The sequence below is a fragment of the Pecten maximus genome, chromosome 5 (assembly GCF_902652985.1).
Source record: "Pecten maximus chromosome 5, xPecMax1.1, whole genome shotgun sequence".
Taxonomy (NCBI): Eukaryota; Metazoa; Mollusca; class Bivalvia; order Pectinida; family Pectinidae; genus Pecten; species Pecten maximus.
The window spans coordinates 34,738,518-34,763,453 of record NC_047019.1 but is presented as its reverse complement, the minus strand read 5'-3'; the positions used below and the strand labels follow the sequence as shown (position 1 = coordinate 34,763,453).

Below are 24,936 nucleotides of genomic sequence, written 5' to 3'. Positions count from 1 at the left end.
TCGTGTATGTATATAACGACATCACATTCATTAAACAGGGACAACAAAGGAAACACTATACTACTCAGTTTATTTATGTGGCGTCGATCAATAGGGACAAACCGAACCAAAACGTCAATACTCCAGAACATTATACCCTCTACGTCTTAATACGAGGACATATACGATAGGCAAACGGCAAAATACCGTAAGCTGAAAAGGGACAAAAAAACAAAATAAAACAAAAAAAAAAACGTAATAAAAACAATCCAGATAAAGACGATACTGAAAAAAACTCCCAGTATTAACGGTATTTGATCAATGCAACTCCCGAGTAATGAGATATACAATACCTCTGGGAGTGTCAGAGTAAAATCAATAAGTATTTTTTTTAACTTTAGAAAGGTCAACCCCATTCCAGTGATATATGTCGGATTAGATAGTCGAAATGTTTTCAGCATTCCTTCATTTCATTTTAAGTCCCTAATATATCACAGTGTACTATTTTAAAAAGGGTAAAATTAGCTTGGTCTGCGGGTAGAGTAGACTAGAGTCCATCCATTGACACCTGTCAGTAAGAACATTCCTAAGTGGTGATCCAACACATGCGTCACACATCGTATAATGTATATCATTCTATCTGTATCTTGTCTCAACTGATTATGTGTGTGCCAAATAAAAAATTACATCATTAACGAAGGCCATAGCTATCTTTGTATAATAACATAATAGCTGACTTAATTATAAAAAACAACAGAGAATACCGACATAATAACGAAACCATAATTCTAACTAAAACAACAGAGAATACCGACACTATGAAACCATAATTCTAACTAAAAACAACACAGAATACCGACACCACGAAACCATAATTCTAAATAAAAACAACACAGAATACCGACACCACGAAACCAACATAATACTAACTAAAACAACAGAATACCGACACCATTCTAACTAAAAACAACAGAGAATTCCAACTAATTCCAGCTGAAAATCGATAAAAAGAAGGCAGAACCAATGTTATTAAAATACGGAAACCATATACAACGTTGTGAAGTATTCTAATAAGATTGGAACAAAATTTAAACAAAAATAGATTAACACGGAGACCCTTCAAAATATACATGTACAAAAAGGATTGGCCATGTCGTTCGGGAGGGTAACCGTGTTAAGTGCATTTTGCTTCATTAACGATATCCACCTTAATCTAGGTCAATGACGGGTTAAGTCATAATCCCATAATGAGAACTAGTGTTGTGACAACGGAACGCATATCAACAACTCAAAAATGAGATCATAATATTGGCCATAAAACTTTCCCATTGTCTAAATCGACCTGCGTCAACCTTGCGTTGTTAATTTTTCTGTCAGTAGAGGACATATGTCAGTGAAATCGTGATAATGGGAGTAATGGATGCGATTCTTATGAAGACATAAAACAAACGAGAAAAGCATTTTCAAAATTTTATTGTAAATCAAATTTAAAGAAAATACCGAATAACGCAGATTCAATTGACAAATGAGATTGGGTTTTCTTTCATAACGCTGAAAATGATTGCTTTTCCATTACTCTTTCAGCAAATTGAATATCGTTGGATTAAAAAAAAATAATATTCGAGTTGTGGTCACTATATAGATTTATTAGTACAAATATTACGAAAACAAAAACCTGAAAAAATTCCGGAAGTAACATTGTAATGTCACATGGCACTTGTATTTTTTTCACGTTCTTGGCCATCCTCGAAATCTTTCTGAATTTTGGCCATTAGGTTCTTATCAACCAAGATGTCAATCGCAGTCATAGCCAAGGCTTTGGCCACGGCCAACGTGTTCTTCTGTGCCTCGGCGCTGCCTGGAACAAAAAAAAAAAAACGATCAAAATGTGTTTGATGTGAATTATACATTTAAAACAAAACATTCCCCACTAACCTACTCTTATAATCTGTATCTAGTTTGTTCAGATACACATGCTACTGGCATATTTCTTTACAGAGCTTGATCCTTAATATACAATACATACATTGTATAAGAGGGCAAGAAGGACAAGGATAAGCAGGAAAATTGTTGGTACCGAGCTTATATTGGAGTAAAGAGTAAACATCAGATCATTTACTGCGTTCCGACAGAGTTTATTACTTCATTTTTTTAGCCGTCTGCCTCATGGACTGTTGGAAATCAGCAGCTTTTTTGCTTCTTTTATTTGACCTCTATTGCTATCCTATACTTGGAGCTCTGAAAGGTTTTATTTGTACCCCGCTCCGCAGTGTGTATGCACCTCACACTTCTGAGGTTGTAATGAACTTTTAGATGCCCGTCATAAGTCTCCTATAACAATAGTGTTACGATGTGAATGTACCCTCTTTCCCTCCCCTCCCACAAAGAAGAAAATAATCAGATGATTTTTTGATACAGCTGAGGTTTTACGTGCATATCATGTTTTGTTACCTGAGGCAGGTGTGAATTCCTGGGTATGACTGTTGAAGTCTGTCCCTATCCGAAACTCGGGATGGATCGAAGGAACGACGTGAGACACATCAGACATATCTGACGAACCTCCCAATTTCTTGGTTATCTTCTCTCTCCTTTCAAACTCAATACCAAGGGAACTTCCATTTTTCTCGTAAAGGTCAATCATTGTCTCATTGGTCATCAGGGCTCTGTATTCCTCCCCCTGGACGATTTCCAGCTGTGTGTGAAGCATAAAATAAATAAATTTTAGCACAAGAAAATTACCATCCTGTTATAATAAACAAATTATTCAAGATTTGAAAAATTGCTTTATTGTGTTGACAAAACGATACCAAACCAAACTAAATATGAAAGTAATATATTTTCATTGTAATGATTAAGGTTAATTTTCTTTGGAAGAAAATCTCGGTTAAACAATATGGACAATCTGATACTTTGATATAATTAAGCAGAGTTACTGGGTAGCACGTGTTAGACACACTTTCCTTTTCTCGTTTTTATTTTTGTTTGATTTTGTTACAGTTTCCTTAAACACCATTTTACTCTGTAACTTTTCCTTTTTGATCATTAGTAGAGATTGTATCGATCAATCACCATTTTATTTATTAAATTTGCTAGCGGTAGTATCGGAACCTTATCAAATCCTTCCGTTAAGTCGTTAACACTGACGACCAATTTTGGATTTATACCTTACAGTCACTAACACTACCGACGTCCTTTAATTGATGCTAGTACCACTGACGTCACTATCCATTTCTACCTTGCAGCCGGTAGCACTTGCAGCTCCTTCCGCACACCTCAGAACCTTTTCCTCGAATACTCTCAGTTCGGTCGTTGTAGGACAACGTATGAAGTAGTCGATTTGCGCATTTCCAGGGATAATATTTGGGCGGTGTCCCCCGTTCGAAATAACGCCTATTAAAAAAACAAAGATTACAGTCGAATACGATTAAACACAATAAATGTAATATCTATATTGTTTCCCGACATAACTTACAAATCCGTTTATTATGGAAAGCCGTATGGGACCCCCGACTCCGTTCAAGATTTTTAACTAAGAAATAATAACACTTGCGCGGAAAATGAAAAGCCGTGCAAGATTGGCGTACCGTTGAAGATAAGCCGTTGAAGATTTTACCGTGAAAGATTTGTGCCGCGTAAGATTTGTCGCGGAAGATATGCTGTAGCTCTAGGATTGCCGCAGAAGATTTACCGTTGAAGATTTACCGTTGAAGATTAACAGTTGAGTTAGATATATATCACTCGGCCATACTCGGCAGTTAAAGATTTTTGCCGTGTATGATTTACCGTTAAAGTTTGTATTACCGTTGAAGATTTTGCCGTTAAAGTTTTTACCGTTGAAGATTTAGCCGTTAAAGATTTTTGCCGTGTAAGATTTACTGTTGAAGTTATTAACGCTGAAGATTTTAGCCGTGTAAGATTTGCCGCAGAAGATATGCTGTTGCTGTAGAATTGCCGCAGAAGATTTACCGTTGAAGATTTACCGTAGAAGATTTACAGTTGAGTTAGATATATATCATTCGGCCATACTCGACAGTTAAAGATGAATTTTGTGTTACCGTTGAAGATTTTTCCATGTAAGATTTGCCGTTACAGGTTTTTTTCTTTCACCGTTGAAGATTTTGCCGCTAAAGATTTTTGCCATGTAAGATTTTCCGTTAAAGATTTTACCGTTGAAGATTTTTGCCGTAGAAGATATACCTTTAAAGATTTAGTTGACACAGTAGGTACGTATCATGCGCATGCACAATGACCTTGTATTAATGACTTGGATAATACAAAATAACAGAGACCTACAAATTGTATATGTTTATAACTGCCTATTATAGGTAATAATAACACTGAGAGTGATTTATCAAATACGAATATAATTGATTTAATTAATTATAAATCTAGCATAACATAAAATAAGTTTATGAGTTCATGAGATTATACATATCAACATTTCCCTTTGTTGTGATGGTCACGTGCAGATCGATATATAACACATAATTCCATTTCTTCCTTGACCAATCGCTAATTGCAGTACACATCGATTTTTAATACTGCGTGTCGATAATGAGAGATTTGATCAAGAAAAATACTTGTAAAGGCCGAGATTCGGTGCAATTTGTGTATGTTGGTGTTATCTGGACCATTGTCAGTATCAATTAATTTTCTTCATGCATGGCTACAACAGCTAGCTCCCGAAGGTCTAATTTACACTGTAGGGGAAACACACACGTGTGCCTGTGGTCTACAGTGTAGTGAAGGAACAAGTCCCGTCTGTGTTTATATATCTGAATGCAAGAAACTAAAATTCATTAATCTTATTTATCTATTTAATCAAATGACATATTACTCTGGGTCACGATCTCACTAAGGCTGTTTAAACTGACCTCAAGTGACCTAAATTATCTCCTTACTATGCCCTAGTGTTGACAGACACATACCAGCCAGGATACTGGAACTGGGCTAGCCTGGTTTGTTTTCAGATTAAACAATACGGCATTAAAACTTATTTATTTCCAATTTCGCACTCTGTCACTCTCACAATTGTATCACACTTTACAAAGTATAATATGAACTGTATTCAAAAATAAAAATGATTTTGGAGTAAAGCATAGTATAATTTCTTAACCATATTTTTTGTTTATAATACGTCTTTAATACAAGTTGTGAGTGAAATTTCAGAAGATAATTATATACACCACATAAATCTTTATTTTCTGACACATAATACGCATTCAAATGATTTTTTCCCCTTAGTGTTACATCAATAAATCCTAAAGAATAATATTGAACTATATGACATATTGTTTGGTTTTTCATAGTTAGGTAATGTAAGCACACTTTTAATTCACAGTTATCATGATGGGGGGAGGGGAGGGGGGGGGGGGGGGGGGGGGGGGGGGGGGGGTCATGTTGTAAATTACTGTACAGACCTGCGCCCCTCCTCACGCCAGCCAGGTTTGGGTTGCTGACCTGTCACATACATTTTGCTGTGTAGATTAGATAGCCAATATTTTGCCTGCACAACCAAATGACTACTTGTGATTGGTCAGTCAGCTTTTGTAAGATGTTATGATACGATGTGTAACGAATTATGCATCCTATCATATTACACACCACACTCCTCCTTTATTTCTATTTCCTGTACTATCAAAGGTTTATGATCACCCCTTCTCCGGGGGGGGGGGGGGGGGGTGATTTATGGGGCGGAGCAGACTTTGAAACATGTACATAACGGTTCAATAGTATAATCAAGCAAATAAATCTAATGTATCTTTATGTATGTATTATTTATTCTCGGTATAAAATGGCAATCATAATATAATTTATTTTGAATTAATCTTTACACATTGAGACAAATAAATAACATTCAACAAATATGTTACATTTACTAGCGCGGTTCACACCATCTGGACATTATTGCATTTTGACCCCTCCCGCTAGTGTTTTAATTAATATACAGTGATAAATATGACCGCAAACAAGAAAATATTCTTCGTATAGTATTTATAATGTTTCAATTAGGTACAATATCCTTCAAATAATCCATCTTGATATATTGAAATAGTAGAACAGTTTCGTAGTCAAGGGATAAATATGAATCTATCTGTTACCGATTTAAAAATCGATGTGTACTACAGTTAGCGATTGGTCAAGGAAGAAATGGAATTATGTGTTATATATCGATCTGCACGTGACCATCACAACAAAGGGAAATGTTTACATGTATAATCTCATGAACTCATAAACTTATTTTGTGTTATGTTAGATTCATAATTACCTAAATCAATTATATTCGTGTTTGATAAATCACTCTCAGTGTTATTATTACCTATAATAGGCAGTTATAAACATATAGGTCTCTATTATTTTGTATTATCAAAGTCATTAATACAAGGTCATTGCGCATGCGCATGATACGTACCTTCTGTGTGAACTAAATCTTCAACGGTAAATCTTCTACGGCAAAAATCTTCAACGGTAAATCTTCCACGGCAAAAATCTTTAGCGGCAAAATCTTCAACGGTAAAAGAAAAACCTTTAACGGCAAATCTTACACGGAAAAATCTTCAACGGTAACACAAAATTCATCTTTAACTGTCGAGTATGGCCGAGTGATATATATCTAACTCAACTGTAAATCTTCTACGGTAAATCTTCAACGGTAAATCTTCTGCGGCAATTCTACAGCAACAGCATATCTTCTGCGGCAAATCTTACACGGCTAAAATCTTCAGCGTTAATAACTTCAACAGTAAATCTTACACGGCAAAAATCTTTAACGGCTAAATCTTCAACGGTAAAAACTTTAACGGCAAAATCTTCAACGGTAATACAAACTTTAACGGTAAATCATACACGGCAAAAATCTTTAACTGCCGAGTATGGCCGAGTGATATATATCTAACTCAACTGTAAATCTTCAACGGTAAATCTTCATCGGCAATCCTAGAGCTACAGCATATCTTCCGCGGCAAATCTTACGCGGGACAAATCTTTCACGGTAAAATCTTCAACGGCTTATCTTCAACGGTACGCCAATCTTGCACGGCTTTTCATTTTCCGCGCAAGTGTAATTATTTCTTAGTTAAAAATCTTGAACGGAGTCGGGGGTCCCATACGGCTTTCCATACATTACAGCTACCACACAGTAGTCACTTCACTTGCGATGGTTGACGGCAAATATATGTTCTTTTCTCTATTCCTGACCTATGATTAAGTGTTCATATAGCCTCGAACAACACAAATGATCTTAAGAGATATCGACAGTATTTCTATGAAACATTAGGGCTTTCAAAACAATTGCAATAACTTTCTTGGAAATCAAATCTGGTAAAGTCCTTAATTTCCGGCGAGAAGTGCTTTCTGCGCAGACTGGTTTTGTTAATTTTGGTTAACGCCCTATTAACAGCCAGGGTCTGCGCAGACTATTAAATGCTATTTGCATGTTGAAAAAATAATCTCCTTAAATTTGCTTTGCAGGTGAGCCACGGCAATATGTAGACTAGTGATTCAATTTGATATCGACCTTCAACGACCAAGCCTATCATTCCAACCATCCACTCACTCGACCACTACCGACAACCATTCATCCCGATTTTGAAGGAAAAGCGTAGACTATTATAGGGTATAGGTTTAATACATTTGGAATTGCACAACATTCAAAGCATATGAACGACTCATTACTACACGTATCAAACTTTGTATACAATGTCTAGGGAACCGACTTAACACTATCCGTGTTAAAGAGTACCATTGCACAGCAAAATTTATAATATATGTATAAATTATTAATTAATTGCATTACACTAAGGAAATCGTATGGAAATGTAAGTATCCAAAAATGAAGGATCGACATGAAACGGCTGTTTTCGTGATAACTAAATGGGAAATTATTCGAGCTCATTTTATCAATTTTGATAAGAATCTTCGCCAATATCTGGCACGTTTAGCAAAAGGATGAATATCCTATAATTATGTTTTATATAGCTAGACATGTCAAACTAATAAAATGTATATATCATATCTGTGACAATATATGACCCGATAGTCTGTCATAAATTAAAATCAGAAAACATGCTGCCTATCCTACATAGCGACGACAGATCATTGAGAGATTAAAATACGGCAGTAAGCATATACCATGAACCATCCAGCCTGGCACCATCTGTTGCCTGAGACAGGATATACTCTGGTAACAAAGCACTGCAGCGTCTAGAGCATTGATCCCCTCCCAGGGCCATTCTGCCGCGTGGGATTCCCTCCCGGTGTACTTGAAATTGATTCTGAAGGCATTAAGGAATAACGTCCGTTAGAAAGAATCTGCCGGGGAAAATGTGTCGGTTAATAACAGGATCAGAACTATGCAGTATCTAATCATATAAATCATCAACACAAAGGATGACTTTGGAGGACGGAAAAAGGAAAAGAAAGACACACACATTCCTACAGAAAAGGCGACACTATTGTGAACGAAAATGAAGCAGCAAAAAAAAAAAAAAAATAAAAAATAAAAAACAACATCCAAAATCCAATTACAAAAACTGATAGGATAACAGTTATAAACATGGTTGAAAGCACTAAAGAATAAGTTTTTAAGGAGATCACAGGAAGCATCATAATTACTTTCCAATTGTGTCGAGGCAAACCATGTTTAAAGGATGACCATAATCAAACGAGGATTTTTATCTAATAAAACTCTAAAATATTGACACTTACAGTAATGGGAACATTCTTTTTATGCAAATAAAATCGATTTTAAAACAAATAGACCATAAAAGCGATTCATTGATGGCATCATAATCAACTATAAGCTTGATGAAAATCAGAAAAACAAATTACAAATTATGATGCATGGAATGTAAGGGAAAATATAATAGCGTTTCTAACATGTTTTCCATACTGTATTTTGATAAGTAAACGTATTTCTAATTACACTGCAATGTATCTATGTAACCTGTATGAACAATTAATTCTTTAACAAAGCTGTACACTTAACCAAAGTTCTAAGTGGTCATCTTTACATTTGGTATCTTATATTTTCTACGACCTTGTCTTTTCTAGATATATTGCGTATCAAACATTGCCAACACGTAGCATGTTTCCGGGTGGTTATACGGATTCTATCGTGTCATCTTCAGCCAACCATGACTTTCATGCCTTTCCTATTATCGCTATGTACTGCACATGCCCCTGTACCCATATATCGTTTTATTACACTTGTCACCTCTCTGTGTATCGGCATTTCAAAAAAGCATTTAAGATGGGGAAATTGACCACGGAGGAAAGAGGCAGAGCAGTTGGAATGTTAATAGCTGGCAGTTCTGCGAGGCAGGCAAGTATATGCTATGATGAGAATTATAATTTAATTAATATTATTTACACAAGTTCATGCGATAACATGCTGTAATAATTGTTTGGTTGTTGTTACAGGTTGCTCGAATGTTAAACAGATCACTCTTTGCCATCCAGAGGCTCTGGAGTTGTTCCAACAAACTGGCTCAGTTATTGATCTCAGACCAAGACGAAGAGCTACGTCTGCTCGTCAAGACAGAAACATAAGACGGTCTCATCTCGGACCAAGATTTACCACAGCTGCAGAGACAGCAAGAACAACCCGTGGAACACATCGAAGACCTGTTACTGCTCAAACTATTAGAATTCGGTTAAGGAGGCTTTGTCATGTCGACGTTCTAGGGTAGGTCATGTTTTGACTCAAAGACATCGTGTTATTCGCTTAGCGTGGGCAAGGCATCATCTGCGATTCACAAGAGCTGACTGGGCCAATGTTCTTTTTGTTGACGAGGTTAAAGTCAACCTCCAAACTGCTGATGGCCGCAATAGAGTGTACAGAAGGAAAGGTGAGCGGAATGATGACAACTGCGTCATTTAGAGTGACAACTTTGGAGGCAGATCAATGATGATTTGGGCAGGCATCTCCATGCATACGAAGACGCAGGTTGCTCGGATACGAGGAAATTTAACGGCAGCTTCGTATCAAACAGATGCTTTACAGCCAGTTGCGGTACCCCATATCAGAGGGAACTTTGGAATGATTCTTGCCCAGGACAATGCGCCTTGTCATGCTGCAAGGGCCACGCAGCGAATGTTGACCAACAACAGCATACGTTGTCTGCAATGGCCAGCTCGCAGTCCAGATTTAAATCCCATTGAGCATGTTGGGGACCTCTTGAATATAAAAGTGAGGACAAGAGGCCATCAACAGAACCTTGGTCAGCTGGAGCAAAACATAACATCTGAATGGAGTAGAATTGGACAAAACACCACACAAAATTTTATTATATCAATGAGACGACGATGCCAAGCTGTTATCAATGCACACGGAGGCCATACGCGATACTGATTGAGAGTGTGACTGTCACTTTTGAGTGTCTTGTAGGCTGCAATACCGGCTTCTATCAGATGAATCAATAGTAATAATTTGATACCTCCTTTAATGAAATATGAATAATTAAATTTGTGATTCATAAAAAAAAATCTGATTGTTCATTATCAATTTTATAAATCAAACAGTCAGTGACCACTTAGAACTTTGGTTAAGTGTATTTGTAAGGTAGAACAGTATCTATCAATATACGTCTTCATTCATTCCAAGTTCCGCGTTCTGAAAAAAAACTCAATACAAACGTGTATCGATCAATCCTAATTCAGACAAAAAAACATACTCTTTTCGGGCGACGTAGTTGGGTTTGAGTAGCTCGTACTTTGACGGATGGGCCATCATTGCGATGTCAATGCCTTCAAATGCTCCGGCTTTCAGCAATCTCACCTTGCCGCCATTCTGCTCCTCCGCTGGAGTTCCAAGTACAGTCAACTAGATATCAAAACCAAAAAGCAAGTTTGATAAGATTTCATGTTTCTCTATTTTCTGTATTTTGATAGTGTTTACAAAGTAATTTTTACTATGATCGATTTGTTTGTAGGCTCATTAAAAGAACTTTGTCTCCCTATTCTTCATAATTTTTGTGCAGTTGTTGTTTCCTCCGTGGTTGTTGTGGCCGACACTTTGCTTATTTGACCAGTTTTACGTGTTCATCTTTAAAGATACTCAATAGAAATGTTATGTAATCAACATCAACAAATGAAAAAAACAAAACAAAAAAAAACGTCCCAATAATGATTGATTTTAAGACCGAAGGTAACAAGCAACATAACATCAGAGAGGCGAAGTACGATTGAATTTTTTCATGATGAAATCATTTCTTTAAGTGGAATTGAAGTAAAAATAAAAGTTCAAATTTGTTTAGGGTGCCATAGTATAATGTAATTTTGGTATATGAACCATCTATTATTGTTTTCAATTGATAATTATTTTCCTTATCTGGAATGTAGCATCTTTAATCTCATACAACCTCTATGTCTTTGGTACTTTCTGTTGCTATCATCACAGGATGATGATGGTAACGATTTTTAGGTCACCTGAGACGAAGTCTCAAGTGACCTATTCTAATCGCCTTTTGTCCGTCTTCGTCCGTCGTGCGTCGTGCGTCGTGCGTCCGTAAACTTTTTACATTTTCGACTTCTTCTCCAAAACCACTTAACAAAATTCAATGAAATTTGGCAGAAAGTTTCTATGGCTGAAGGTCAACCAAAATTGTGAATTATATGGTCCCCAGCCCCCAGGGGCCTGAGGGGTGGGGCCAAAAAGGGTCAAATTGACTAAAACTTCAAAAATCTTCTTCTCTACTCTCAGATATGGTAGAATCAAATACTCTTCATAGATGGAAGGGTCTTAAGGTGCTTTATCAAAATTGTGAATTTCATGACCCTGGGGTCTCACGTTTGCCCCTGGGGAGGGGGTAAACTTTACTATAGTTTATATTGGGAAATCACATTTTTGACTATTATTTGTTGGATTTCTATTGGAATTCATTCTAACTTGTATCAAATTATCAGCATGGGATGACAGTTTGATGGTATGTACATGTTGGCCCTGGTTGACCCCCAGGGGCTGTTGGGCGGGGCCAAAAAGGGTCAAATTGACTGAAATTTCAAAAATCTTCTTCTCTACTCTCAGATATGGTAGAATCAAATACTCTTCATAGATGGAAGGGTCTTAAGGTGCTTTACCAAAATTGTGAATTTCATGACCCTGGGGTCTCACGTTTGCCCCTGGGGAGGGGGTAAACTTTACTATAGTTTATATAGGGAAATCACATTTTTGACTATTATTTGTTGGATTTGTATTGGAATTCATTCTAACTTGGTTCAAATTATCAGCATGGGATTACAGTTTGATGTTATGTACATATTGGCCCTGGTTGACCCCCAGGGGCTGGTGGGCGGGGCCAAAAAGGGTCAAATTGACTGAAATTTCAAAAATCTTTCTCTATACTCTCAGATATGTTAGAATCAAATACTCTACATAGATGAAGGGGTCTTATGGTGCTTTACCAAAATTGTGAATTTCATGACCCTGAGGTCTCACGTTTGCCCCTGGGTAGGGGGTAAACTTTACTATAGTTTATAAAGGGAAATCACATTTTTGACTATTATTTGTTGGATTTCTATTGGAATTAATTCTAACTTGTATCAAATTATCAGCATGGGATGACACTTTGATGGTATGTACATGTAAGCCCTAGTTGACCCCCAGGGGCTGGTGGCCGGGGCCAAAAAGGGTCAAATTGACTAAAATTTCAAAAATCTTCTTCCCTACTCTCAGATATGGTAGAATCAAATACTCTTCATAGATGGAAGGGTCTTAAGGTGCTTTACCAAGATTGTGAATTTCATGACCCTGGGGTCTCACGTTTGCCCCTGGGGAAGGGGTAAACTTTACTATAGTTTATATAGGGAAATCACATTTTTGACTATTATTTGTTGGATTTGTATTGGAATTCATTCCAACTTGGTTCAAATTATCATCATGGGATTACAGTTTGATGTTATGTACATGTTGGCCCTAGTTGACCCCCAGGGGCTGGTGGGCGGGGCCAAAAAGGGTCAAATTGACTGAAATTTCAAAAATCTTCTTATCTACTATAAGTTAGAATCAAATTCTCTTCATAGACTGACCCCATTAGGACTGATGAGTGGGGCCAAAAAGGGTCAATTTAGTTGGCCGAAATATTTCAAATCTCAGGTGACCGTTAAGGCCCTTTGGGCCTCTTGTTTTGTATTGCTGCTATCCCGGGTTGATGATGGTCACGGTATTTTCTATTGCCACAATCCCTGGTATGATGCTTGTGACGGTATTTTCTATTGCTACTATCCCAGGATGATGATAGTATCTGAATTTTCTATTGCTACTATCCCGGGTTGATTATGGTAACGGTATTTTCTATTGCTACTATCCCGGGTTGATGATGGTGACGGTATTTTCTATTGCTACTATACAGGGAAGATGATGGTAACGGTATTTTCTATTGCTGACACCCCAGGATGATGTTTGTAACGGTATTTTCTATTGCTGCTATCCAGGGAAGATGATGGTAACGGTATTTTATATTTCTGTACCAGCCAAATTGTGGGGTTTGCGCCTGGATATAACTAGCCTGCCTACTTTGATCGGTTACCTGCTGTTTGTGATGTCACCATCCGTAGAGGTACAGTTGGGGAAATCAATTGCAAACAAAACGTGATTGATAATATCAGTGATATCCGAATGTCCATAAAGGATTGTTGGACATTTAAATGCTATTCTACGCACGGCAGCGCTGATTTATCATAGAAACATGCGTATGAGGAAAACTCCACAGTACTTCCTTATCGACAGGTTAACAGTTTACCGCATTTAACTCTCATCAATAAATTTCCAACATAACTACGCGAGCTTCTTAATTTTACTATTACTGCTTACTAATGAATAATGCTTGTGATCTTTTATTCTTATCCATCACTCTCGAACAATCAGTAAAAAGAAATCCCCAACCTGTAATCACGCCCCTGTGCCAGCTCCATAGTGGATGGTTATAACTAACAAAATATAACACTGAGTTAGGCAGAACGCATCTGTATGAAGTGATCCATGGCTTACAAAATCTTAATGATCTTACTTACTTTGCCAATACTTGGGCATTGTGAGATAACTGCTTTCAATGCCAAGCCTGCTGCTATTCCAACTTCGGCAATCAGGTTATGACCACAAGCATGTCCTATCCCCGGAAGTGCGTCATATTCACACAGGAAACCCACATGTATTCCCTCAGAACCTGGGTCACCGTACGTGGCTCTAAATGCTGTTTCAAGCAGATATTTTTTGTCGACGCTTTTGAAACCATGATCCTCTAAAAATCTTGTCAACACGTCATGCGCGAAAAACTCTTTGTCTGCAGTTTCAGGATGAGTCCATATTTGTTGACTCAGTTCGTTTAGATCATCTGCGGCCTCGTCTATAGTAAGGCCGACGAGACGTTTGAGCTGATGAACGTCCATAGTCTTGTCGTCGATCAAAATCTATAACGTAAGAGGACAGATAAGATTCTTTATGAAGGTTACGTTGCTCGATATCTTATATAAGGAATTTACTTGCTGTGTTCGCGGGACGATAATTCTTATTGTGTTTGTTTATGGCATTGATTTCAGGAAGTTGTAAAATATAGCTGGTATGTATATATATATAATCACAATTCCTCAATTTTCCCTCCAATTTTCCCAAAACAGTAAAAAGTTATCAAAAATTCCTATATAGCCATAATCATGTCTTTGGTGATGAATTACAACTTTGATTTTGAGTTACCTTAAATATTCATGGTTTTGTTTCAACGTCTTTTTACTATCTTACCGGGTATTATTCATATATTTTATTTGACCTGGTGACACGTAGATTATCTATTTCCGGCCCAATTCACCTTCATCATGTGAACGATTACACCTGTCAATGGCCAAGACCAATCAGTGTAATTCTATGGTTAACTAATCTGTTATGTGACTCTTACGTGTAGTCGTGTACTTTGTATCGATGGGTTTAGGTCGAATGTCCTCGCGACTGTGATATCAAGCCGAGTGTCTATGGGGACAAAAAGGATGCTAAAAGAAGGCGCTGACAGAAAAGAAGATGAAGTGTTTCAATGGCGTCAGTAGATAAACCAGGATCTCGCCATTATCACAGAAGTAGGAGGTGTAGAACGAACCAATCGAATCTACAGAATAATTTTAGACACTGGTTCTAATTTTTAATTTTTCTTGGTGTTGGTCATTTTCATTTGTATACAGCCAACAGATGCAATGATTAACAAAATACTTTTCCATTGCAGGTTAAGTGTAAATCTGTCAAGTGACTAATGATTTTAGATGGGACATAATATAGAACAGCTTATATTAGCTAATCGCTCTATCCCGACTACAACATAATGAATTTTGATAAGAAAACAGAACACATAAATTACATATAGCACAAACATGGTTTTGTTTGTACAAATTTTATTATCAAAGAATTTTAATATAAAAGAAAACTAATTATTTCCCATGCCCATTCTAATTAAAATTAGACTTGCAATTTCCTCTCCACAGGGCAATTGTTATATATTGTATTGAAGTGTATCGTAGAATATCGTATAGGAGCGGAAATTGCAAGTCTAATTTTAATTAAATTGTTGCTAGACGATATGTAATGCCCTAAATAACTTTAAATCAGGGACCCCATAACTCACTTATAACGTAACAAACAGGGACATCTTCTAATGATTATACAACGTAACAAACAGGGACATCTTATAATGATTATATAACGTAACAAACAGGGACATCTTATAATGATTATATAACGTAACAAACAGGGACATCTTATAATGATTATACAACGTAACAGGGACATCTTATAATGATTATATAACGTAACAAACAGGGACATCTTATAATGATTATATAACGTAACAAACAGGGACATCTTATAATGATTATATAACGTAACAAACAGGGACATCTTATAATGATTATACAACGTAACAGGGACATCTTATAATGATTATACAACGTAACAAACAGGGACATCTTATAATGATTATACAACGTAACAAACAGGGACATCTTATAATGATTATATAACGTAACAAACAGGGACATCTTATAATGATTATATAACGTAACAAACAGGGACATCTTATAATGATTATATAACGTAACAAACAGGGACATCTTATAATGATTATATAACGTAACAAACAGGGACATCTTATAATGATTATATAACGTAACAAACAGGGACATCTTATAATGATTATATAACGTAACAAACAGGGACATCTTATAATGATTATATAACGTAACAAACAGGGACATCTTATAATGATTATATAACGTAACAAACAGGGACATCTTATAATGATTATATAACGTAACAAACAGGGACATCTTATAATGATTATATAACGTAACAAACAGGGACATCTTATAATGATTATATAACGTAACAAACAGGGACATCTTATAATGATTATATAACGTAACAAACAGGGACATCTTATAATGATTATATAACGTAACAAACAGGGACATCTTATAATGATTATATAACGTAACAAACAGGGACATCTTATAATGATTATATAACGTAACAAACAGGGACATCTTATAATGATTATATAACGTAACAAACAGGGACATCTTATAATGATTATATAACGTAACAAACAGGGACATCTTATAATGATTATATAACGTAACAAACAGGGACATCTTATAATGATTATATAACGTAACAAACAGGGACATCTTATAATGATTATATAACGTAACAAACAGGGACATCTTATAATGATTATATAACGTAACAAACAGGGACATCTTATAATGATTATATAACGTAACAAACAGGGACATCTTATAATGATTATATAACGTAACAAACAGGGACATCTTATAATGATTATATAACGTAACAAACAGGGACATCTTATAATGATTATATAACGTAACAAACAGGGACATCTTATAATGATTATATAACGTAACAAACAGGGACATCTTATAATGATTATATAACGTAACAAACAGGGACATCTTATAATGATTATATAACGTAACAAACAGGGACATCTTATAATGATTATATAACGTAACAAACAGGGACATCTTATAATGATTATATAACGTAACAAACAGGGACATCTTATAATGATTATATAACGTAACAAACAGGGACATCTTATAATGATTATATAACGTAACAAACAGGGACATCTTATAATGATTATATAACGTAACAAACAGGGACATCTTATAATGATTATATAACGTAACAAACAGGGACATCTTATAATGATTATATAACGTAACAAACAGGGACATCTTATAATGATTATATAACGTAACAAACAGGGACATCTTATAATGATTATATAACGTAACAAACAGGGACATCTTATAATGATTATATAACGTAACAAACAGGGACATCTTATAATGATTATATAACGTAACAAACAGGGACATCTTATAATGATTATATAACGTAACAAACAGGGACATCTTATAATGATTATATAACGTAACAAACAGGGACATCTTATAATGATTATATAACGTAACAAACAGGGACATCTTATAATGATTAAATAACGTAACAAACAGGGACATCTTATAATGATTATATAACGTAACAAACAGGGACATCTTATAATGATTATATAACGTAACAAACAGGGACATCTTATAATGATTATATAACGTAACAAACAGGGACATCTTATAATGATTATATAACGTAACAAACAGGGACATCTTATAATGATTATATAACGTAACAAACAGGGACATCTTATAATGATTATATAACGTAACAAACAGGGACATCTTATAATGATTATATAACGTAACAAACAGGGACATCTTATAATGATTATATAACGTAACAAACAGGGACATCTTATAATGATTATATAACGTAACAAACAGGGACATCTTATAATGATTATATAACGTAACAAACAGGGACATCTTATAATGATTATATAACGTAACAAACAGGGACATCTTATAATGATTATATAACGTAACAAACAGGGACATCTTATAATGATTATATAACGTAACAAACAGGGACATCTTATAATGATTATATAACGTAACAAACAGGGACATCTTATAATGATTATATAACGTAACAAACAGGGACATCTTATAATGATTATACAACGTAACAAACAGGGACATCTTATAATGATTATATAACGTAACAAACAGGGACATCTTATAATGATTATATAACGTAACAAACAGGGACATCTTATAATGATTATATAACGTAACAAACAGGGACATCTTATAATGATTATATAACGTAACAAACAGGGACATCTTATAATGATTATATAACGTAACAAACAGGGACATCTTATAATGATTATATAACGTAACAAACAGGGACATCTTATAATGATTATATAACGTAACAAACAGGGACATCTTATAATGATTATAACGTAACAAACAGGGACATCTTATAATGATTATATAACGTAACAAACAGGGACATCTTATAATGATTATATAACGTAACAAACAGGGACATCTTATAATGATTATATAACGTAACAAACAGGGACATCTTATAATGATTATATAACGTAACAAACAGGGACATCTTATAATGATTATATAACGTAACAAACAGGGACATCTTATAATGATTATATAACGTAACAAACAGGGACATCTTATAATGATTATAACGTAACAAACAGGGACATCTTATAATGATTATATAACGTAACAAACAGGGACATCTTATAATGATTATATAACGTAACAAACAGGGACATCTTATAATGATTATATAACGTAACAAACAGGGACATCTTATAATGATTATATAACGTAACAAACAGGGACATCTTATAATGATTATATAACGTAACAAACAGGGACATCTTATAATGATTATATAACGTAACAAACAGGGACATCTTATAATGATTAAATAACGTAACAAACAGGGACATCTTATAATGATTATATAACGTAACAAACAGGGACATCTTATAATGATTATATAACGTAACAAACAGGGACATCTTATAATGATTATATAACGTAACAAACAGGGACATCTTATAATGATTATATAACGTAACAAACAGGGACATCTTATAATGATTATATAACGTAACAAACAGGGACATCTTATAATGATTAAATAACGTAACAAACAGGGACATCTTATAATGATTAAATAACGTAACAAACAGGGACATCTTATAATGATTAAATAACGTAACAAACAGGGACATCTTATAATGATTATATAACGTAACAAACAGGGACATCTTATAATGATTATATAACGTAACAAACAGGGACATCTTATAATGATTATATAACGTAACAAACAGGGACATCTTATAATGATTATACAACGTAACAAACAGGGACATCTTATAATGATTATATAACGTAACAAACAGGGACATCTTATAATGATTATACAACGTAACAAACAGGGACATCTTATAATGATTATATAACGTAACAAACAGGGGACATCTTATAATGATTATAATAACGTAACAAACAGGGACATCTTATAATGATTATACAACGTAACAAACAGGGACATCTTATAATGATTATATAACGTAACAAACAGGGACATCTTATAATGATTATATAACGTAACAGGGACATCTTATAATGATTAAATAACGTAACAAACAGGGACATCTTATAATGATTATATAACGTAACAAACAGGGACATCTTATAATGATTATATAACGTAACAAACAGGGACATCTTATAATGATTATATAACGTAACAAACAGGGACATCTTATAATGATTATATAACGTAACAAACAGGGACATCTTATAATGATTATATAACGTAACAAACAGGGACATCTTATAATGATTATATAACGTAACAACAGGGACATCTTATAATGATTATATAACGTAACAAACAGGGACATCTTATAATGATTATATAACGTAACAAACAGGGACATCTTATAATGATTATATAACGTAACAAACAGGGACATCTTATAATGATTATATAACGTAACAAACAGGGACATCTTATAATGATTATATAACGTAACAAACAGGGACATCTTATAATGATTATATAACGTAACAAACAGGGACATCTTATAATGATTATATAACGTAACAAACAGGGACATCTTATAATGATTATATAACGTAACAAACAGGGACATCTTATAATGATTATATAACGTAACAAACAGGGACATCTTATAATGATTATATAACGTAACAAACAGGGACATCTTATAATGATTAATAACGTAACAAACAGGGACATCTTATAATGATTATATAACGTAACAAACAGGGACATCTTATAATGATTATATAACGTAACAAACAGGGACATCTTATAATGATTATACAACGTAACAAACAGGGACATCTTATAATGATTATACAACGTAACAAACAGGGACATCTTATAATGATTATATAACGTAACAGGGACATCTTATAATGATTATATAACGTAACAAACAGGGACATCTTATAATGATTATACAACGTAACAAACAGGGACATCTTATAATGATTATAACGTAACAAACAGGGACATCTTATAATGATTATATAACGTAACAAACAGGGACATCTTATAATGATTATACAACGTAACAAACAGGGACATCTTATAATGATTATATAACGTAACAAACAGGGACATCTTATAATGATTAAATAACGTAACAAACAGGGACATCTTATAATGATTATATAACGTAACAAACAGGGACATCTTATAATGATTATACAACGTAACAAACAGGGACATCTTATAATGATTATATAACGTAACAGGGACATCTTATAATGATTAAATAACGTAACAAACAGGGACATCTTATAATGATTATATAACGTAACAAACAGGGACATCTTATAATGATTAAATAACGTAACAAACGGGGACATCTTATAATGATTATACAACGTAACAAACAGGGACATCTTATAATGATTAAATAACGTAACAAACAGGGACATCTTATAATGATTATATAACGTAACAAACAGGGACATCTTATAATGATGATACAACGTTACAAACAGAGGCATCTTATAATGATGATACAAAAGACGTACAATATAGTAGCACATTTCAAAACAAATGTTTTGTTAGATACAACAGTGCTAAAATGAACTGCACCATACAGCTTATCATCCTTCTAAGGGGACTCGTAAGTGATGCTAGGGACACCATACAGCTTATTATCCTTCTAAGGGGACTCGTAAGTGATGCTAGGGACACCATACAGCTTATCATCCTTCTAAGGGGACTCGTAAGTGATGCTAGGGACACCATACAGCTTATCATCCTTCTAAGGGGACTCGTAAGTGATGCTAGGGACACCATACAGCTTATCATCCTTCTAGGGGGACTCGTAAGTGATGCTAGGGACACCATACAGCTTATCATCCTTCTAGGGGGACTCGTAAGTGATGCTAGGGACACCATACAGCTTATCATCCTTTTAGGGGGACTCGTAAGTGATGCTAGGGACACCATACAGCTTATCATCCTTCTAGGGGGACACTTAAGTGATGTTAGGGACACCATACAGCTTATCATCCTTCTAGGGGGACACTTAAGTGATGTTAGGGACACCATACAGCTTATCATCCTTCTAGGGGGACTCGTAAGTAATGTTAGGGACACCATACAGCTTATCATCCTTCTAGGGGGACACTTAAGTGATGTTAGGGACACCATACAGCTTATCATCCTTCTAGGGGGACTCGTCAGTGATGCTTAGGGACACCATACAGCTGTATAATCCTTCTTAGGGGACTCGTAAGTGATGCTAGGGACACTATACAGCTGTTTCGTTTTTCTAGGACTCGTCAATTATGTTAAGGACACCACACAGTGATGCTGAGGGCCTGAAGTGTTGTTCATAGGAGGCGACCAAAAAACTCATCATTAGTAAAAACAATTGTTATAATCAGCATGGGGAGTACAAAAACCCATAATTCAATGAATTTCAAACTTTATCAGTACACTGCAAAATACGCTAGACCATCTCTAAACCGACTATGCACGGTACATGTATATTTGGCCGATTTAGAGAGGTTTAGGTTTGGAGAGGAGATCCACTTTGACCTGTTTGGACGCAATAGAATTCGGGGATGATTATTGAGCGAAAGACGTTTTGCATCTTTGAAGCATTGATCATGTTTTGGAAATTTATGAATATATAGAATGTCGAATTGATATGAATTAAACTTATTTAATAATGCCAAAATTGCCATAATTATATCAATTCACTTATAATATTATAATGCTGTCATTGGCGCTGATCTTCATCCGGCCTGTCGCTACACCTCTCTGCTTATAGGACACGATATGGGGTCATACATTGCAAACTAGAACGGTTTAACAAAACAAAAAGTAATAAAAATGAAAATAGAATGAAAAATATGAAAAATAAAGAACAATAATATTAAACATTTACCTAGTTCCTATCGACCTTATTCAGGTCATCGATATTGCATTTTAAATTGAAGCCTGATCAAATATTAACTTCATAATCGTGTGCGAATTTCTCCGCTGTAAAAATAACCCGTTCGGGTCTAATGCAAATTCAACTCTGGATTTCTAGCTCTACGTGTTTTTTATGGTAAATAAACTTGTCGAAGGTGCAGAGTACCAATTTACCTAATACACGCGTATGCCCAAAGACAAAGCTTGCGACAACAATCGCCATTAGTTGTTCCATGGTCACTACCCCGGTTTTCATGTTGAGAATGTGTCATTCTCTAGAATCTACCTTTATTAAATGCGTGTCTTTAAAGAAGTATATGACTAGTCGTTTCTCCGCAACATCCTGTCTCATTTTCCTATATTAGTTATATGCATTCGCTATTTTTCCCCCTTTTCAAAATCAAGGTCGCGCATCATTGATGATTCATATTCTATAACAATGTATGGTACATTTATTTTTTCTCTAGTGTTTCTAACTCCTAATTTTTGCTTTGAAAGTCTCTAATATATTTAATGCCTCGTGTTAAACCTTTTGGTGTAAAAAGGGAATGTGTATGTTTGTACCGGATGGTACGAAAATAGCATTTACACCATAAGTGTGACGTTGTATTAAAGAAGAGACAGGTATGTTTTCTATTTCCTATTAAAAAAATTACCATATATATGGGCAATGTGATGACCTCCTTTCCCCCTACACATGTCTGCACTGTGATAGTACCGATCTACTGTGTCATTATGGGTTTATATGATGACCTGAATCCCTTATCAGATATACGTCTCGGTATATATACTACAGCATTATCACAAACATTCCTACAGAGTATGTATAATGTACTGGTAATGATGTTTGGACCGGAGTAATCTTTAAACAACAAAGAGATAATTAGAGTCTACTTATACAGGGTCACAAACACACCCAAAACACCAGTGAATCCGCCTTCTTCAAACATTATTTTGTCTGAAAATAACAGCGATGCTGTTTAAAACCGCATAGCTTTATAATTAAAAAAGGAGAATAAAAAAATGAAACAAATGTTGAAAGGTTTGTGTTCTTAGTGGTTTTTTTTCTGTACCGACATTTTATTTTGCATACGGAGTCCTGTCAAATCATACTAAAAGTACTCGAACCTCTTTTTGCATGAAAACCCCTTAAATATTACTTTACCAAATGTACACTATTATGTCATGAGATAATAACACAATGGTTCATTGTACGTAAATTCGCCATTGTAGATACTATGATTGAGGTAGGATATTAAAAATCGATGATATTTGCATTCGCGTATTTATTTTTTTCTGAAGATGTAAATCGGTGTAACATTTGTCCACGAGTCCTATTCTCTGTCACGTATGTACAAAATATAACATGTACGCTGTTATGTAATGATGAGTATTAATGTTGTTGTTTAGATCGCCTGGAATCATGGAAATAGCCGTACCACTATGAAGATGTACTTACTACGTGAGGACCTGATGATGACGAGAAGAGACGTGAAGCGACGTGATCCAGGCGGTCAGAAACAAAGACAGGATCGTCGTGACTAGTCGAGCTCTTGTAACACACTGATGATTACTTACGTTCCAGCGGGATCCCTTGTGAGTTATACGTCAGGACAACCCATTCTACTTACTAAACTTAAAGAAATATAACTTATTGTTCTATAATTTAAAATCAGCAAGAAGTACACTTGCATTGATCATTACAGGTAATATTCCTGACGAGAGACACGTTTTTTAATGCAACTAATGCGATCGAATATAACGCAAGTACTTACAAAATATGCATATGTACTTAATGTGTAGTTGCATTTGTCTATATTTCGTTAGTCAAAGGACAGTATACTACTACGTTTTTGTATTTACAATGATTTTGTCAGTGTAGAATGTTCCTAGCTAAACAAACCTGCATAATCGCTGGTATAAAAAGAACATGTAACAATATGGCTGTGCCCATGAAGGCGTGCAGATTCTATGATATATTTGGCAAGAAGTCCTAATTAAGCGTTTTAGTGTTTTGAATGGGTATAACTTAGTACGGCAATGTTTTAGTGGTGATAGGAACAGGCTAAGTGTGAGTAGCATATGATATGTGCATCAATTAGTTAAACGTACCACTGTAATTGAAGAATGACCTGACTGTGTTCACATAGGCACAAGACTGATAACTGGCTTAACACCTGGACCTACTGTTGACCTTGGACCAATTCCCACGACTGGGGCCAACCAGACAGGTATCGATACAGACAATGATATCGAGACGGGGCGATGGGACCAGACTTACGCTTGGGCGTAACCCCACTATTAGCACATTTGACGTATTGGGATCATGTGCCGCAAAAACTGAAAGACAAGTGTTTGCATAGGCAGAAACTACTGATACGTGGCTTTCCCACCACCTAGACCTGTTTTAATTGATAGGAAGAGGAAGACATATCTGTCAAACAAAGAAGTATCAATCATATTCCGATAAAGGGTTGAACAAATTTAAACTCGTTGATATTAAATTTCCCATTTTCGAAATCACTCGACGC

The 24,936-nt window shown here is 35.2% G+C and overlaps 1 protein-coding gene across 1 annotated transcript; it reads right to left on the bottom strand.

The window, feature by feature from the left end:
- Window positions 1-1,436: 1,436 nt before the first annotated feature.
- On the bottom strand, window positions 1,437-23,957 carry LOC117327876 (peptidase M20 domain-containing protein 2-like). Its single transcript, XM_033885100.1, has 7 exons — window positions 23,865-23,957; window positions 13,990-14,385; window positions 10,653-10,801; window positions 8,110-8,252; window positions 3,215-3,369; window positions 2,431-2,671; window positions 1,437-1,837 (listed from the first exon to the last, which is right to left on the bottom strand). Exons 2-7 carry the CDS (start codon window positions 14,362-14,364, stop codon window positions 1,686-1,688), a joined length of 1,215 nt encoding a protein of 404 aa, XP_033740991.1. The 5' UTR covers window positions 14,365-14,385; window positions 23,865-23,957; the 3' UTR covers window positions 1,437-1,685.
- Between the last annotated feature and the right edge of the window lie 979 nt (window positions 23,958-24,936).

Coding starts and splice junctions, on each gene's coding strand:
- LOC117327876 (XM_033885100.1), bottom strand. CDS start 14,364: ATGGACGTTCATCAGCTCAAACGTCTCGTCGGCCTTACTATAGACGAG. Junction 10,802..13,989: donor AATGCCCAAGTATTGGCAAA/GTAAGTAAGATC, acceptor TTTGATATCTAG/TTGACTGTACTTGGAACTCC. Junction 3,370..8,109: donor GCCAGGCTGGATGGTTCATG/GTATATGCTTAC, acceptor TTTTTTTAATAG/GCGTTATTTCGAACGGGGGA.